This window comes from Macaca fascicularis, chromosome 12, assembly GCF_037993035.2.
Source record: "Macaca fascicularis isolate 582-1 chromosome 12, T2T-MFA8v1.1".
NCBI lineage: Eukaryota > Metazoa > Chordata > Mammalia > Primates > Cercopithecidae > Macaca > Macaca fascicularis.
Window position 1 is genome coordinate 18,710,706 of NC_088386.1, and position 18,631 is coordinate 18,729,336.

The 18,631-nt window shown below is 39.1% G+C and overlaps 1 protein-coding gene across 9 annotated transcripts in view; it reads right to left on the reverse strand.

Annotated features, from left to right (window-relative positions):
- Nucleotides 1-18,631, reverse strand: part of NCKAP5 (NCK associated protein 5) — a 978,205-nt gene that overhangs the window by 169,916 nt on the left and 789,658 nt on the right. For all 9 annotated transcript variants that reach the window (XM_065525413.1, XM_015432050.3, XM_074008901.1 and 6 more), the window contains one exon: nt 17,050-17,169. In XM_065525413.1, coding sequence (XP_065381485.1) covers nt 17,050-17,169 — 120 coding nt within the window. The remainder of the gene's footprint in view (nt 1-17,049; nt 17,170-18,631) is intronic.

Here is an 18,631-nt window from a genome sequence, read left to right on the forward strand (position 1 = left end):
GGTCTCTAAGGACTTGCTTTATGAATCTGGGTGCTCCTGTATTGTAGGACAGTTAGCTTTTCTTGTTGAATTGATACCTTTATCATTATGTAATGGCCTTCTTTGTCTCTTTTGATCTTTGTTGGTTAAAAGTCTATACAGATATATTTATACATTATTCATTGTTTTGCTTTTCTGTGTGAGTGCGTATTTACTATAAATTATATCACATTACCTGTATTGCTTTGCAACTTTACTTTTTCACTTAATATATTTTAAATACATGTTTCTAGGTCATTAAATACGGCTTAACTTGATACTTTTAAACTTCTAACTTGATAACACTGGATAGCATGGATATAGCATAGTTTTTTTTTGATGGACATTTACGTTGTTTCTATTAATTTGTTACTTGAAAACAGTGCACAATGTCTGACATATCGCCCTCTGCACATGAATGACGGTTTATGTAAATATGGATATGTGGAATTGCTAAGTCAAAGGATAGATGTTTTTACTCCTAAACTGCCACCCAGGAATTGCAGTACTTATTTATAACCTTGCCAGAAATGCATGCCGTTTGCATTTTCAACATTTGTGTATGAGATTGTTCTTCTCCACCTTTGAGTAGAGGGTACTTCAAAATGTATTGCAAAGTTTTATATATTATCATTACACTTTTGTTTATGCCAGTCTGTGTGGTGAAAATAGGTTATCTTGTGCTTTACTATGCTAACTGGATGGTAGTGAGGTGAGTATCTTTCCTAAGTTCATCAGCTATTTGTGTTTCCTCTCCTGTTAACTGTCTATGTCTACTCTCGGGTTACTTCATTTTAATTCATAGCAAATTCTAATTCATAGCAATTATTTGCTTCCCATTTTAGTCTTTTATTTGTATGTCAAAAAGCTTTTCGCCTAGTCTATTGCCGATTTTGCCTAGGTATATGGAATATTTGATCAACCGAAATTTTAAAATTTTGATTTAGCCAAACAGTCCTTTCCTGGATGACTTATTGGTTTCATGCCTTGCTTTAGAAAATATCCAATACGCTAAAATTAAAAAAAAGTCTTCTGTGTTTTCTTCGATATTTACACAATTTCTTGTACATTTAGGGTATTAACCCATGTAAAATTTATATTTCCTTATGTGAGATAGGGCTCCAATTATTATTATTATTATTTTCAAATGAATTATCAAATGCACCACAACCATTTATGCATATTTCATCATTCCTTACCACTACTATTATTATAAAATAAATTCTCATATAAAAATGGGCCTTTGAGCCTTTTCCTCCCTCAATCTATTTATTTCTTCTTGGTCCAAACCCATACTGTTCTAATAGCTACAACTTTATAGAATATTTTGAAGTGCCACAGGGTAATTTTTCCACCCCATACTTCTGGGTAGTTCTTTATTTTCAACGCTTACTTGGCTACTTGAGAACATTTCTAACTTCCCAGGTGTATTTTATAATCAGCTTGATAAGTCCCATAAAAAATTGTGTTTGATTTTTATTGAAAATGCATTTAATTTTAGATTGGCTTTGGGGAATTAACATTTTTATAACATTGACTTTTCTCATCTTGTAGATATATATTTCCACTTATTCATTTCTTCCTTTCTTTTCTTATTACGTTTTCCTGTTTCATTCATTTAGATCTTACATATTTCTTATTAGGTTTATTGCTAGGTAGTTCATATTTTTTATTTATATTATGAATGAAATCTTTTCTCAATTACGTTTTCCAATTGGTTGTTACTGATACATAAGAAATGTATTGGCTTTTGTGTGTTTTTCTAATATCAGCATACCTTCGTGAACTTAATAGCTTTCAAATTTTCAGAAATTCTTTACAGTTCCTTTCCTGCTGATGAATACCTTCTTATATATTAGTAATAAGAGTAATTAATTTGATATAATTAATTTAGAGGTACAATTTTAGAATTGGGATATAAATCTAGGTGAACAGTATAACTTCGTTTCTTCATATTATTTCAACGTGACTTTTTTTTTTTTTTTTTTTGAGGTGCAGTCTCACTCTGTCACCCTGGCATGATTTTGGCTCACTGCAGCCTCTGCCTCCAAGGTTCAAATGATTCTTGTGCCTCAGCCTCCTGAGTAGCTGGGATTACAGACATAACCCACCATGCCCGGCTAATTTTTGTATTTTTAGTAGAGATGGGGTCTTGCCATGCTGGCCAGGTTGGTCTCAAACTCCTGACCTCAGTTGATCTACCTGCCTCGGCCTCCCAAAGTGCTGGCATTACAGGCGTGAGCCACTATGCCCGGTCCTTCATGGTGACTCAACATTCAATGACTTCTTCCTCCATCCCTCCATCCATTATCCTATTTCCTCAGCACAAATCAAGTTATAGTGGAAAAAAGGATCCCTGGTTCTTGACAAATCCTTCATTTTACCTACTGAGACCTAAAGAATTTAAATGACTTGTCTAAAGTCACACACTTTAGCACTCAGAAAGTGGCAGAATTGGATTAGCTTCAGGAATGGCTATTAGAGTCTCTAACATGTAAGCAGAAATAACAGTGGCTTAACTAAGGCTCTTTTATAAATTGTATATGCTTGTATACACTACACATTTTATTATTCCGGAGAATGATTTGTGCATTTCATGAATTAAGTAAATTCAATTATAAATTAAATATTCAGGTATTGTATGAATGTGAGTGAAACAGGCAAATTTTCATGCCATGCAAATAGTGTATGTTTTCAATTGTATACTTTCAAAAAGTAAGAAATGGGCCATATTTATATTATAAAAATCTATAAGTATATACAAAGTGGCTAAAGGAAATTATCAAAATACTTCAGACTATAGGGCAATGAAAAGCAATTAAACCCCAAAAGTGCATTCAGTATTGGGAGAGATTAAAGAGATGTGGGAAATGTGGGGTAAAATAATGATAAAGGAAGAATATAATTAAATAGTTATTATTGGTAGTGCAATACATCGTACTAAGTACCTTACATATGCTAACTCACTTAACTCTAAAATATATGCACACAACAACCAAGAAGTTAGTATTGTTTTTCTCCTTTCAAAGAGGACTGAAATTTACAGAAATGAAATGACTTGGCAAGGTCATGATATTAATGAGTAGCAAAGACTGAATTTGATCCCAGGTGTATTTCACTCCAAAGCCCTTGTTCTGCCTTTTCTATATATATTGTTTTCCTTAGAATCCAACTAGACAGATATACACATATCATCCCTTTTGGCAACGCTGCATTAGTACACCAAGTCCCAGGATAACATTTTTAAGTATTAACTGAGCCACAAATGAATCTACTGCCAAAAAGCTGGTCATGTAACCTACTGAACATTTTCTGTGAACACCTTCAAGGACACATCTCATCACAAATCAAAAAATCAAAAGTCATTGTGGAAGAACTCCTGATACAAGCAGCTACATGGCTGAATATCAAACACATGTGAAGCAAAATGAGCCAGATACAAAAGGGTATATCTTACATTATTTTGTTTAAATTCTTGAAAAGACAAAGCTAATCCACGGTGACAGAAAGCAGAGCCGTGGTTGCCTGGGGCTGAGGACTGAGAAGGATTGATTGGAAAGAGAAATTAGAGAATCCTTTCGGGGTGGATAAAGGAGGATGTAAATATTCTTCAGAAACAGGTCACAACTATATGTAGAATGTGTCTAATGCTTCCTCTTAACCAGCGTAAAGACTCAGATTCATTAGGAAATTGCTTTGGAGAAGTTAATTTAATAATATGTTATGTGGATCTTCAGTGTTTCAGCAGTCTGGTCAGAGACCAGAAGCAAAATTTAGCTACTGAAATGAACAGTCTTACAGCTCAGTGAACAATCAATTGTGGTAATCCACCCAGATGCACAAAGGGCACCCAGGAACATCTCACATGTCCTATCCTGATATAGAATTAAGTCAGCGAGTTATTTTTTTTTTCCTTTTAGAAATGGACATAACATTGTAATGAGAAGACAATTTTCCATCCGAGGCATCAGCTTGCAGATTACCTCTCTCATTTCAGCTTTTCTCGTTTTTATGGCAAATTCTGCTGCAACATTAATGATAACGGCTTTTTGCACTCATATCATTATGAGATCTTTACGTTAATTCAAGGATTTCAATGCCTGTCTTGAACAATGTCAAATGTAACAATGAAATATGAGCAAGGCTTATTGGAACACATCTGTATGCATCTCATGTCCAAAAGTGTATAATGTGTTCTATTTTGAAATTCTGATTTCTTCACAACATAAATATATCTGTTATACAATATGATTTCGAAGACATGATTCTTATCCTTTTCCATTCACTTGTTAGCTATTTGGGAGGGAAAAGCAATCATCAAAAGGAAAAGCCTGCTGTGCGTGGTGTGCATGTCTGCAGTCCCAGCTACTCAGGAGGCTGAGGCAGAAGGGTCACTTGAGCCTGGGAGTTTGAGTCTGTGGTGTGGTATCATTACACCTTTGAATAGTCACTGCACTCCAGCCCGGGCAACATAGTGAGACCTTGTCCCCAAAAGATACAATAAAATAAAACTTAAAAAGTGAACAGAAAAAGCTAAAAACAACTGTTTTTTTAAAGAAGATTTGTACTTTGAATTTACAAAGATGGGTATTCAGGATCTGTCATACTTGGTAAAGATTTAAAAACAGGCCTGAAGCAAAGAAACAATATGAAATAGAAAGTGTCCAATGCAATGTGAATGAATAAAGGGTAAAAGGGCAGTTATGATGCAGATGATCATCGTGGATTTAATTTTAATTCAGAATTAATTTGGTAATTGAGGGATTAATTTCTTAACTAATAGACAGGCTTCCCAGGGGCCCTGAATATCTTGAAGTTATAAGCTAATTTCTCTCTGTATATAGGGAGAAAACCTACTGTCTTGCTCAGATACTCAAAGGATTCTGTGATCCAGCCATGGCTCCCCCTCTTTTTAGATTACATAGATAGCTTAATCCAGGGCATTTCCAACTCCTGCCTATCTCAGACACTATTCTTGCTGAAACATTCACTCCAAGTCACTGGGCTAAAAGCCCATAAGGTTCTACTTAGGGCTAAATATCCCTAGAGAATCCCAAGAAATACAAATTCCCAGGAAAATCCAACAACAAGTCAATAATAGAAAAGAGAAACTGATTTCATACAGTATATTTTCAGGCCAATATCTCATTCGCTCAGACCACAGTTTCTCAGAAATCAGTGCTGAGCAAATAGATCATTTGTTGCACCTCCCCAATCCCCTGCCACACAGATGCAGGTCACAAATCTCACAAGATGAGAAAGCAAAGAACTTCTGCATTTGTTAGCTTCTAACATTAAGGTCCTAGACATTTCAAGAGTGGCCCAAGGTCACCTAGCCGACGTGTGCTGGAGAGGGTATGTGAATCTCAGCCTGCTTGGATCTTAGTAGCTTTTAATTTCTCTCCTGCCTCTCTGGTCCACCCAACATGCCTCCTTGCAGCTCGATGATTTAGTCAGTCCACTCCATCTGAACCATTTCCCAAAGCTGCTCGTTAGACTGAAGGCACATCTCTCATGCCAAGCTCTTTCTATTCCTTAATTCAGGTAAATTTCAAATTTGTTACCCCCACAGCATAGTAGAAAGGGTACAATGCTGAGAATCAGGACTCCTGGAATCGAGTCACTATTCTCCTCTAAACAGACTGTGCCACCTTGCAAAAGGTAAGTATCAATCTGAGTGTCCAATAACCAGGGAGGGGGGTAGATTATATGATCTTGAAAGTTGAGATATAATAATATATGATTATATTACTCATTGGCATAAACATGTTTCTAGGGCAAGCGATTTGATCATGTTACTAGGTTATTAGATCCATGTCCTTATTCAGGGAAATATCTATTATGCCCACAACAGTGTTATCTATAACTCAGATTATGTGGACACCACCCAAATGTATTGAATTTGATTTTTCCAAAGTGTAGCACATTGCCAAGTCCAAACAGACCATTAAATGTCTTTTAATTGGCCGATTCGCTGAATGTCACTGCAATATACTTTCCTTATGCAGGCCTAGGAAAAGTCATGACGTGACATTTGGAAATGAGGGCCTAAGTGGGCAGTGGGTAAATTTAAAGCAGGAAGCTTTGGACTGGAGAAGAACCCTGGCTAAGAAGAAGCCGCAGCCTCTAGGGGTTCATCTCCCTATTTGTAAAATAGCACTAATACCCTGGGCCTATTGTAAAGATGCAGTGAGATGCCCTCTGCTTGCTAAAAATGTATGGAACAATCAGAAAGCTTTATCAATGTAACTACAAGGTATCTGTTTGGGAAACTCCAGATTTGACCACACCGGCCTTCAGCCAACCCAGTTTCACAGAAACACTTTGCTACCTTAGTACAGCACGTGTTAAGCTGATAGAACTGCGGGGACTACCTCTCCTAATGAGACACTCTTGCAAAGAATCTCATGCTCCTTTTAATCATGTTATTTTACAGGGACTCTGCTGATCCTTCTGCTTTCCCACTTGTGAGGTACTTGTGAGACTGATCAACCACAGAGTATGGTTGGAGGCAGTGACGACATATTTGTGTGGCTGTTCTCAGGTCACCAGTGAGTCACAGTGGCATCGGCTTCCTATCGGGGTCTGTGACATACAGGGCAATGCCCCTCATTCCAGTGAGCCTCCTTGCAGATGAACGGCCTTTCAAATTTTTCAGAAAAGTCAAGCATTTTTTTTTCACTTCTTGATTTTGAGATATTAGGCTGACAGTGATTGACAGAAACTGACCCAGGTAAGACATACAAACTGCTTTAAAGGCAGAAAAGTTTGCTAGAAAGCAATTGCATGAAGATGGCTTTATGAACAGGAGACTTGGCAACATTTCCTGGGTCTCCCAGTTTCACAAAGGTGCACTATCATCTCACCTGTCTGGAGATTTCTATTAGGATTTTTGAAAACTTGACCTGGGCTTGTGTGTGCCTGTATATGACGTAGTAGATGGAAGTGGGGCATGTCTTTTGGCCTTTGAATCTGGCTCAACTGTTCTAGTGTAGCCAGTTTTAAGTTATAAACCAGTGGCATTAGGATATGAGACTATCTTGCCCTGAGAATCTTTATCTTCATCCCCCGATCACACTGGGGGCTACTGTGAGCCCAGTCTCAGTGTATTTCTGAGCAGCTGCAGCAGGCCAGGCACAAATGAACGTTAACCCCACTTGCCTCTAGGGTCTGGCCATCCCAGGCAGCACGGGGCTTCAGTGGCCTTCCTGCAGTTCTCTTCCCAAGGAGGCTCAGCCTGTTCTGGCTTTGCTAAGAGATGCCGTATGCATCTGTTTGCTTCCTTGGTATCTACCCTCTCCTCCCTTCCCCTCCCTTCCTTGACCCATGCAGCCAAGATTCAGGACTTCAAAGATATTCTTCCTGCCTGAAGCTGACAGGTTAAAGACTTGTTCCCCAGTCTCCCGAAGAGCTGCGGCAGATTGCAAATCACTGGCCAACTCCGGAAAGCTGTTCCTGAGTGTTTCAGGGCTGCTCTTAGACCAGTGCACCCTCGTGGTAAGACAGGTGACAGAACAAAGACAAAATTGCTTTTCATTTCTGGAAACACTGGTCTTTCATGTCAGAGTTTAGGTTACTTAATCTTTTCGTGCCGGGAATAAGATGTCCCTAGTGTGACATCTGCTGATAGCAATGGACAGTCCACGATTTCCAGTGCCAAGAAATGAATGCTGTAATCTGCATAATGAAATCCCCAGGTAAACATCACCATTCCCTTCTCAGTACTTCCTATCGCTTGCATTTCAAAATCCTTCTATTTATCCAAAACTCAGAACGAAAATGTAGTGCTTAATAACAATTTTTACTAGGGGAGTTTTTAGGTTACCATGATAAACATTTACTGCATGAAATTTACTAAATTCAGGATAATCAGGTTTTCTGTGTTTGAAATATGATAAAAATATACATCGCCTGAATGTTTCATGCTACAAGGTGCATTTCCTGAATTTACACTTCAATCACTTAGTCTATTGCAATATAATGTTGATTTATATTCAGGGTTTGAACCTCTATTCAATGTTGAAATCCTTAAAACAAACTTTAGACACTGAGGGCTCTTCACTTTTCCATTAGGCTTCTCAATTCAGTTTAACTAGATTCTTCTTCAGTTAAAAAGCTGGAAAGAAGTGTTGTTGAAGGTCACAGTGACAGAAATTTCAACCACTCCTGGAGGTTCTTGTTTTCCTGCAGAGCTGGGTGAGTTAATCTGATATTGTTGCAAGAGGTTGGGAAGGCCAAACAAGGCTGAATCAGGGTAAGACAATTTTATAATCTTACAGCTATCATTAAATCCAGGACCTGGGTTCAATATAAATACAAATCCCAGTATTAGTCCTGAACTTAGTTCACAAATTGCTTTTTGGAAACTGTTACCCTAACAAACTCCTATTTATTCCTCAAAGTCAAGGTTAGCTGTGACCATACCCTAGAAGGCTTCCTGACACCCAGAATAGTGTTTGTCACTTTTTCCTCTGAGAACCTTGGATGGTAAATGTTTCTGTTGCATTTACTACTCTACTGTAAAACTGTTTGTTTACATTATCTGTCTCTTTATTAAATGATGATCTTTTTAAGTCTGAAACTGTGTCTAAACTATCTCTGTGTCCTCAGGAGCCAGTACACTACTGAGGACATAGTGCTCAATGAATTTTTGTTGAAATAATGAATAAAGCAATATATTCTGGCTGTCCCATGAATATGATTGTGCAGCATAGTGCCCAGGTATTCTGAGTACATGCACCACATTTTAAATTAAAAAGCCATCATTTTCAGGGCAGAGAAAGAAAAGCAGGTTGCAGGCCAATCCTGGTGCACAGTTGCCTTATTGGGTTTCATCAGTGTCATGAAATAGTTGAACTAGGTGTTAGCCAACATTTAAAAATTGAGAGACTACATGCAAAAGTCTGCATTTCTAGCTTCTTAAAATTTTCAAAGCTATGGCGACACCTAACTAGCATTTCCATGGGGCCAAACTGGCTGGGGCTGGCCGCAGTGCACACAACTTCCTTTCCTGCTTCCTTCACCTGGTTTAGCCCCTTAAGGCATCTGATCTCAGAGCATGAGAGTTTTCATTGTTTTGGTGAGAGGATGGTTTATGTAGAGCCAACCACATAGTAATATAGATTGACACTTATGATGAGAAGTCAGCCATGCGCTCTTGAAAGCAATTAATACATATTAATACAATTAATACATATATCTAATTTTAGGAGGATATGAAGACTAGAAAGTTAGGTGCCTTCCATTAAGTTACTTAAAATTTAAGAGGGAGTGGAATGGAGAGATAAAAACCCATGAAACAATATGGAAACATCGGTCCCTCTGACCAAAGGCACATTCATGTAATACAATCTCCACAGCTTCTGGAGCCAACAATTCCAAGATAGAACCCATGTCTGCAGTCTCACCGGCCACAGGAAGAGAGAAAACATAACAAACAACAATAAAACACCTGAAACTCATTTAAAAGGAGAGATAATTTCCCCTAATTGTCTTGACCCATCTAAACATAATGTTTCAAAGCCTGCCTTTATCACCTTAAATACCCAGCACCCTAAGAACTGCTCTCGCTCCCTTCTCCTCTTCCCTCCCTTGGAGCTATTTCATTTGTGAAACTACCTCCCTGTACCTCTTTTACAAGCATTTCCATTTGCCTGGTTTCACATAATCCTTAGTTCACTCAGCATTTATTGAGGCTCACGTTTATTCAAGTTGTGTGCTGGGAGGATTCAAAGGTCAAAACAAGGTTTTTGTCCCTAAGAAAATAAAGGCCAAATCAAGCAAGAAAAGAGTAGGAATCATACCTTGATTTCCTTATAACAGACCACACGCACCTTCCATGATAATGCTGAATGTAAGCTAACGGGAACACAGCATTTAGTCATGACACACGGACTAGTAAGCTCTGGGTCTTGTGAACAACAACAAAAAAATACGCCCCTCAATTGCTTTGGGAATGAAGAGCAAAGGTATGCAAAAAGAATTGTAGCATACTTACAAAGTAATATATCAACACCACCAGGACTTAGTGAGCAAGGTGTGAGTAGGAGACTGAGTGGGGCGGGGAGCTGTGATCTTATTCCAGGAGTACCTCCAAAGCATATGAATTTAGAAACCAGATTGTGAGGAAGAGAATTTCTCATGCCTTTGCACAGCGTGTTCTTTCCGGATGGCATTTATACTTTCTCTTGTCCACAGAGAGTCACATGGAGGCATGGCTTCCTCTGCTGGGCCTTCCCCAGGGCCCTCTGCAAGCAGAGCTAGGATTCCACTTGCCCCACGCCTGTCTCTGCCCGGCTGCTATAGCTTCCCACATGCCTTTCAGCACATCATTTCACTTTCAGGCTTACTTGTAGACCACAGGCTCTTGAGCAAATGCATTTCGCATGGACTCCTCAGCACTGACATTACTTTGGGTGCTCCCAATTTGGTAATCGAATGAAGAGGAGTGGCAGGGGTGGGGTGGGCAGGGGTAGAGTCGCATTTTGAACAGAAAAATGACATACAAAGTGGAACAGTTGAAGGAAAACCTATGTCACGCTCTGTGGAGTGAAAGTATTTCTGCTTGGCTGAAGTAAAGAATTTGTGTCAGGAAAAAAAGAAAAATGAGGCTGTTGAAGTGTGAAGCAAGTCTATAGAGGGTCTTGGGCATATTATGAAGAGGGAAAAATCACATCTTGCCATAACCCTGATGATTCTTTCTCATCTTTTGTATAGCTCTTTACTTGATCCCAAACCAACCTCACGTGTTACATCTCATCATCAAAAGCCCTGCCCTGCAGGAACTGTGTGATTTTTCAAAGCATCCCTTACCTCTGCAGGTCTGACAGGTTAATATCCTTTCCAGTGCTTAGTGCATGAGACAGAATCCCTGCTGCACATTCTCCATATGTTTTCATGTCTGGCCGGTGCCCATAATGAAACCACCAATGTCCTGTAACCATGCAGGATGACAGGCTCACCACCAGTGGATACTCTGCCATCTGAGCCCTGGCGTTACTCAGCATCCCTGAAGCATCACTGGCTGCTCCTCCTGTCACCCTGTGGGTCTTTCTAAATTAGATATCGGGTTTGTAGGGCAGGGCTGGAGGCGCCTCCATGGCTGGTCCACACAAACAGCCAAGGGGCAGAGTTCATCCATTCCAGAAACTCCTAAGATGAACAGCGTGGGAAGCCAGGTAGATGCTTCAAACTTGTGTGGATGTTCTTGCCTCTTCTCCCAGCTCCTTCTTAGTTTGTGTCTCAAGAGAGGCCACAATTGATCAGAATGAAAAGCTTGCATCACAAAAAGCACGCCAAAGGCAGATGTTTTGAAAAAGCAAAATATATACATCTAAAAGTGTATAAAAGACGGGGAAAATGGCTCATGACTGTTACCCTAGCACTTTGGGAGGCCGAGACTGGCAGATCAAAAGGTCAGGAGATCGAGACGATCCTGGCTAACATGGTGAAACTCCGTCTCTACTAAAAATATGAAAAATTAGCCGGGTGTGGTGGCGGACACCTGTAATCCTAGCTACTCAGGAGGCTGAGGCAGGAGAATGGTGTGAACCCGGGAGGCGGAGCTTGCAGTGAACAGAGATCGCACCACTTCACTGAAGGCTGGGTGACAGAGTGAGACTCTGTCAAAAAAATTAAAAAAAAAAGAGTGTATAATGTGGCTAACATTTTCTAAGTTCTCCAAATGACCAAATATCCTAGAGAAGATACTTCTGTGTTGGTTGTTTATGTGATTGTTCAGTTCCAGGTAGTGCTGTATAGCTGTGTTCATTACACAATGACAAGTCCTAAGGTGGCAAAGAGTGAAAATGTCTACAAATCTCTGATTCTCACAAATAAAAAATTGGAAAAATATAAATCGGGCACCTAGGGCTTTGATACAAAAATATACACAAGTGGACAGAAGGCGGCATGGTCTTCCCGCCATGAAGATTAGAATCTTATCAGGGTTGGAATCTCCTCCCCAACACACTGAGTTTTAGAAAAAAATGTATGCAATTAAGTGCAAAGCCATCAACAAGTATGCACTGAATACGTATTATAAACAGGGATAGTATACGTAATGCACTGAATATGTATCATAAACAGGGATAGTATATGTAATGCACTGAATACGTATTATAAACAGGGATAGTATATGTAATGCACTGAATACGTATTATAAAGAGGGATAGTATATGTAATGCACTGAATACGTATTATAAAGAGGGATAGTATATGTAAAGGGGTAAAAAGTAAAAGCTCTTATCCTCAAAGAGATTGCTGCTGACTTAAAATTAAAAGTTATCAAGAAATCTCTAATTACGTGGGTTGCACTGGATGACCCCCACTCATGGAGGCTAGGATTCTACAATTCCACACAAGACCCTTAACTGTGGCATAGACCACCGATACTACATGAACTCCAGTATGGGGAAAGTTCACTGAGGACTGCCAAGGCCCTGGCTGGCCCCTTGCTGGGGTGGCCCTTGGCTGGATTTCCCAGTGAGATGCTTGGCTTGTGGACAGGTGGAGAGCAAAGTGTGCAGTGTCTTGCCAGATCAGACTCACGGATAGATTTACACTGAAAATTAAGAGAGAGAAAAAGAAAAGAGGAACAAGTAGAATGTAAAAGCCCTCTCATCTTATTGGAAATAATAGTATAAAACGCTAGCAAAAGCAAAAAGTTCGCATTCTAAGAAGTAACAGCAAATTTTTGCACCTTGGTTCTAAGCTGTCAGATCCTCCACTGTTGACGTGAATAATCTACCCTATAAAATTCTTTTCTTCCTAACTTGGCCTAAGGATATCAGTAGTAGGACTTTTTGAAATATCAGATGAAAAAGAAAAGAAAACATTGTCTTAGGCTAAAACTACGAGAATAATGTCCTGTCAGAATAATGATTACACAGGCATCCAAAACAAATAAAAGAACACATAGGGAGGGGAAAATCTTAGATGCCACATTTCAGAAATGTGTAAAGATGTCAGGCTCCTTATTGGGATTGTACTCCCGAAGCCCTCTGATCTGACTCAATCCCAGGTGGACCAGTTAATTCAAATGTCACCTACAGCAGGGAATCAGAAAATTTGTCCTCTTACTCATTCATGTTCCACGCAGAGGGAGCACCAATTGGAGGTGAAAGGGGGCCGGATTTTCAGGTTTAAATCCTTGGTCTGTCAAATACCTGCTACAGGACTTAGCCTGTCTATGCCAAAGTATTCCCATTTGTAAAACAGGTGCAATGATAGGTCCTACCCATGGGACTGTGATACAGATGAAATTGGTGAGTGCTGTAAAGGTTGTAGAATAGAGTCTGACACATGGTAAGCACTACTATACATTTGGTATATGACATTTTCGGTATGGCCAAGGCTGCTTCTTTGCTTAGAGATCTTTTTGTTGAAATCTTCCATTATCTTTTTTAAAAAATTTGGCAACACACACTTTATACATTGCCTATGATTCCTAACTTTTGTTTTCCTAAACAATGGTACATGAACTTAAAACCACTTGAGCAGTTTGCAGCAGAACTGTTCCACATTTAATACAATTTCTGGTCTCCCACAATTTATTTTTATAGACACCTATATTTAATTTGATCACAAATACTACTTTAGTAGACCTACTGAGTAACAAAAATAACTCATTCTTGGCAAGTATTCAGCTCCACTGGTAAGAGAAATAAGTGCACATGGTAGAGAGCTCTTTACCAGTTGCCAACATTCATTAAGTTGATGGTATTGTTCAGTGTGATTTAAAAGGGAGAATGGTGAGCATCAGTGAATCTGGACAAGCAGCTTCAAATGAGCTTAGTTAAGAGATTCCAGTCTCTGTAAGAACATTACTTTTGGATTTTGTTTGCTATCCTGCCATCTCAATTCCTTGAAATTTACTTCCAATGTTGATTTTACTATGGAGGGGGGGGGGGTCTTCTTAATCTGATTTATTGCCACTCATAGTCCCAGAGATATCATTCTAGAAACCAAAATCAAAGAGAAGTTTGTTGTCATTCTTAAGATTTTAATTTCAGCTTAGGCCTTTCTTATTTCCCTCAGGGACCTGGCTCCCTTTGTAAGTTTACCAGAATCTGTCAACTAATCCCCAGAGCGCTTCCTTTCCGTTTCTCCCACAGAAGAATTTGCTAAATGATATCCATGTAACCTCTTATTCTGTATTTTTAAGGGACAAAGAATTGTCTGTTTCTTATATGTTATTTTCCTTTATACTATTTATAATTTGTCTACCTAAATCACAATGTGTTCCTAACTCTTCTTTCTGTATTTCTCTTCAGGTAGCAACTTTGGAATGTAGAGAATCATTAGGCTGTATTCAACAAATAATAACTAATGCAGCCTTCTAAGAAGTGCTAAAAACTACTTAGAAATCTGCCATAATGAATCCACAGACCATGGGCAGCAGCTATAGGGTCTATAATATTTGGGACCAGGGGCACACTGGCGGATTTGCTGCCCCCACCCACCACATCCTCAGACATACTGGGCTGAAACACATGACTGCATAGTGCCTTGACATTCATGTAAGACAGGAAAGCTTCAAAAGAAGAGGTGGGAGCATAGACCTCTCTTTGGTTTATGTGAAATAACTCTCCAGAACAACGAATTATTATTGTTCATTATTCCACTCAACACATAATGACTGAGTATCCATAGGTGTAAAGCAAGTTTGGAATGATTGTATTTTAGCTCCATTGTATATATTTTGTTTATCAATTGAACCATAAAGTACTAACAGAAAATGAAAAGCCATGAGTGAAATAATTAACACACCATCTGAAAAGCCAGTCATGTCCTCTGTCTTGGATTATGAGCTCCAAGATGTTAAGAGGGCAGGTATCACACTTTATATCATTATTCTTCACAGAATTATTAACAGTCCATCTTTTATAAATATTTAAATTAGAATGGCTCCTGGAAGGCAGTACTATTTGGGAGAAATATGAAGTGTGTTGGCTGAAAACACCAAATGAATAAACACTCATTTTTATTGTTAGCATATATATCATCCCCTGATCTTTGGGTATGAATTTAAGAAATTTGTGACAGCCAATGAAAATGCTTATATATCCATAGCACGTGTGTTTACCGTGCAAATAAATGATCACAATTCATAAACAGGGACGGCAGAGTCTTAAACACTACTTCAGAAAAGCCTCAAGTTACAACATGCAGAACAGAAAAAAATCAGGAACATGCAACAGTTTTTAAAAGTAATTCTAGAGGGCCGGGCGCAGTGACTCATGCATGTAATCCCAGCACTTTGGGAGGCTGAGATGGGTGAATCACAAGGTCAGGTGATGGACACTATCCTGGCTAACATGGTGAAACCCCTTCTCTACTAAAAATACAAAAAAAAAAAAAAAAAATCAGCCGGGCGTGGTGGCAGGTGCCTGTAGTCCCAGCTACCCGGGAGGCTAAGGCAGGAGAATGGCATGAACCCAGGAGCGGAGTTTGCAGTGAGCCAAGATCGCGCCACCGCACTCCCCCCAGCCTGGGAGACAGAGCAAGACTCCATCTCAAAAAAAAAAAAAAAAAGTAGTTCTAATATTGAATCTTGATGATGAGATTATGAAAGAAACACAGCTTTTTATAAATGCAAGATCCCCTATAACAAATATTTATGGTGGTCAGGAACAGAAAACAGAATAGAGATAGATGACTTCCCTCCCGCCCCACACAATTTTTGACTCATAAATTATGAATTATGTTCAAACATGTAAGGCAGAGAGGAAATTAATTTAGGAGATGAGATTTATTTTATAATTCAGAGAGCTGTTTTACTTTAATTTGGGGGGCAAATTACATTTTGATGTTCAGCTTACCAAACATCTTTCTTTCTCTGAAATGAATTACAATTTCCCATTATTTCTCTGAGGAGTCCTAAGGTTTTTATGCCAAAATTCAGAGTAAATTAGCAACACAATCTGGATCATTTGGAAAAATACCGTCCAGCAGAGCTTTCCACAATGAGGGAAATGTTCTCCACGTGCGCGGTTCGCTAAGGTAGTCCCCTGGCCACATGTGGCTTTTGATGACTAGAAGTGTGGCTCGTTGGACATAGGAACTTAATTTTAATTTAATTTAAATTTTTAAAATTAAAATTTAAATAGCCCTACATGGCTAGTGGTTATAATGCTGGACAGTATCGTCCAGATGACCAGAGGCTGGAGAATGACCTTCCTCTCAGCCAATTAGACCATGCAGTGGTGGGCTGCCCTTTGTATGTTGCACACTGCCCCTGTGAAACCTCGATGCAGCCTTTGACAGCTTGGCCTCAGACGGGCTTGGGGCAAAGCTCATGGGAGCTTGTTTGAGCAAATATACACATTAATAGGATCACAAACATCGGAAACAGCAAAGGCCAGCCCTGCAGACCCCTCTCCCCATTCATGTGTTTTCCCTGCAGGGGCACATATTCTCTAGTGCTTTGTCAGGACCAGCTTCAAATCGATTCAAATGGCTTGACTTTCCACAGCTTTCCATGTTATGAAGGCAAGTAAAAAAAAATAGTTCAGTGAGAGCATTTAGAAAAAGACAACCTGTAAAAATACTGAGATAGAAACAGGAGGCGTTCTGTTATAAGAAGGAACTCCGCGTAGAGAGATATGAAAGAAAAACAACCCCCACATGTATTTCTGATTATAAAGAGTTTGAAATTTAAAAAAATGTGCTTTGGCATTACATAAAATTCTTCCTTGCTTATCACATATGCAAGATTACTAATGCTGGTTCCTAAAACAATCAATTTCCTAACTTCTTTCTATGGTTCCATTTAGTTTACTACAGGACATTTTCTGATTGTCTCTTTTGCCTGTTTATTATTTGTTAGTGCATTTCCTTATCTGCCTGTAGCTTTAGAAAGTCAAGAACTTAAGACACATTCAAATTTAATGACATATCTTGAGAGAAGAAAGAACGGGGATTCTGATGCAATATGCCTTGTTCATGAAGATGTTGCTAACTTCCCAACTTAAGTAACTTCCTGTCAATAGCATTTCAGTAGCAAAGATTGTTTTCCAGATAAACACATACCTGGAGGAGCAGATCAGAAGTGGGTCTGACTCGCTGGTGGAATAGGATGCTTAGTGTTCGATTCTGCTGTTCCAAATCAAACACTCTTGTTTTCAACTTCACACATTCCTCTCTTAGATCCTACAACAAACACATCGAAGGAGAAAAAGTCCATAACTGAAAGATGTCTTTGCATATTATAACCATGTTTTATATATCTCAGATCATTAGTAAAAAACAGTATTTTCATTCTTCAAAGCCCCCAGAAGTAAATCACATACAACGTTTTCTTCCACAGACCATTGGTCTGATAGAATTATTATGTGCAAAGACCAGTTTTTTTTTAAAACAAAGCACCTTGAAATCAGAAATGCATTAATCTAGCATGCTATTTTTGAAGACAGTAAATCTTAGCGATATAAAGTCAATTTAAGTTTCCACCTATATATTTTGCCTTTTCATTGTCTTTACAAAAGCAATCATAGATCACAAGCCACAAGGACAACAACGTTTCTGCAGTGAATAGAGATTTGATGAGCTAAAGAAACTATCATTTCTGATGGAGTTTTTTGTTGTCATTTGTGAAAACAAGTTGAAATTCTCGGCACTGGGGCTAATAGAGTCAGTGATGCATTTAGCGGAAGAGAAATAACACGGAAGAGAAGGCTTTTAAAAGGCCACTTGCAACTTGCCCATCCTCTGAACTCGTGGATTTCCATATCTTCTGGGGCTTTCTGGTCGCAGTGCTGGGGGAGACGCACACTACTTAGCCCATTCTGGCATCTGTTTGGAGCAGCTCTTTTGAATAGTTCAAAGACCACAAAGGCCTTTTCCCCAGCTCATGGAGGAAGTTGATGTACAAGAAGTGCCTTCCAAACTGACTGCAATAAAGGAACTTCTGGTACTTAAATATCTATGCCCTTTTGGATGGAATTCAAGGCAGACCCAGTAGAATAAAACCCAAATTCAATGCTCTTCAAAAGCTGACCCTTTTCTGCATTTCAAGCTATCTTTCACTACTTCCTGATGTTAAAAAAAAAAAAGTCTTCTGTTCTCACCAAGCAGAGAACAAAGGTCTGGCATGTTGTTCTCTAAAGCTCTACGCATTCCTTCTACCTTCTTCTCTTTTCCTTCCACTACCACTTTTCCTTCTTATCCACCTTCTTCTTTCGGTCCACATTTGGCTCTTTGACTGAAGTCCAGTTCAAACTTTGTCACCTTTCTGACCTTTTACCTGGCATCCCTCAATACCTGCTCCATTTTCTGAACTCCCATCAGACCTCAATGCCTCCTTTGTGACGGTTATCATATATTACTCAGTATTCATTTTATCGTTTGTGCTCTAGACTTGTCAATTACACGACGCGTTTTTTCACCAGGCGAGCACAAGAAGATACTGAAATAACCACACCAGCATATTGCTCTTACATTGTTTTCATTCCATCACCTAGCACGATGCCACATATAGTAGGAGCTTAATAAGTGCTCGCAATTATTTTGCCAAACGGGATGATGATTGCAAATTCTATTCTCTAGTGATCGGTGTGATACAGAGCATTTCTCAACACTTCTATTTCAAAGACTTATGTATTCTGATGTGGGC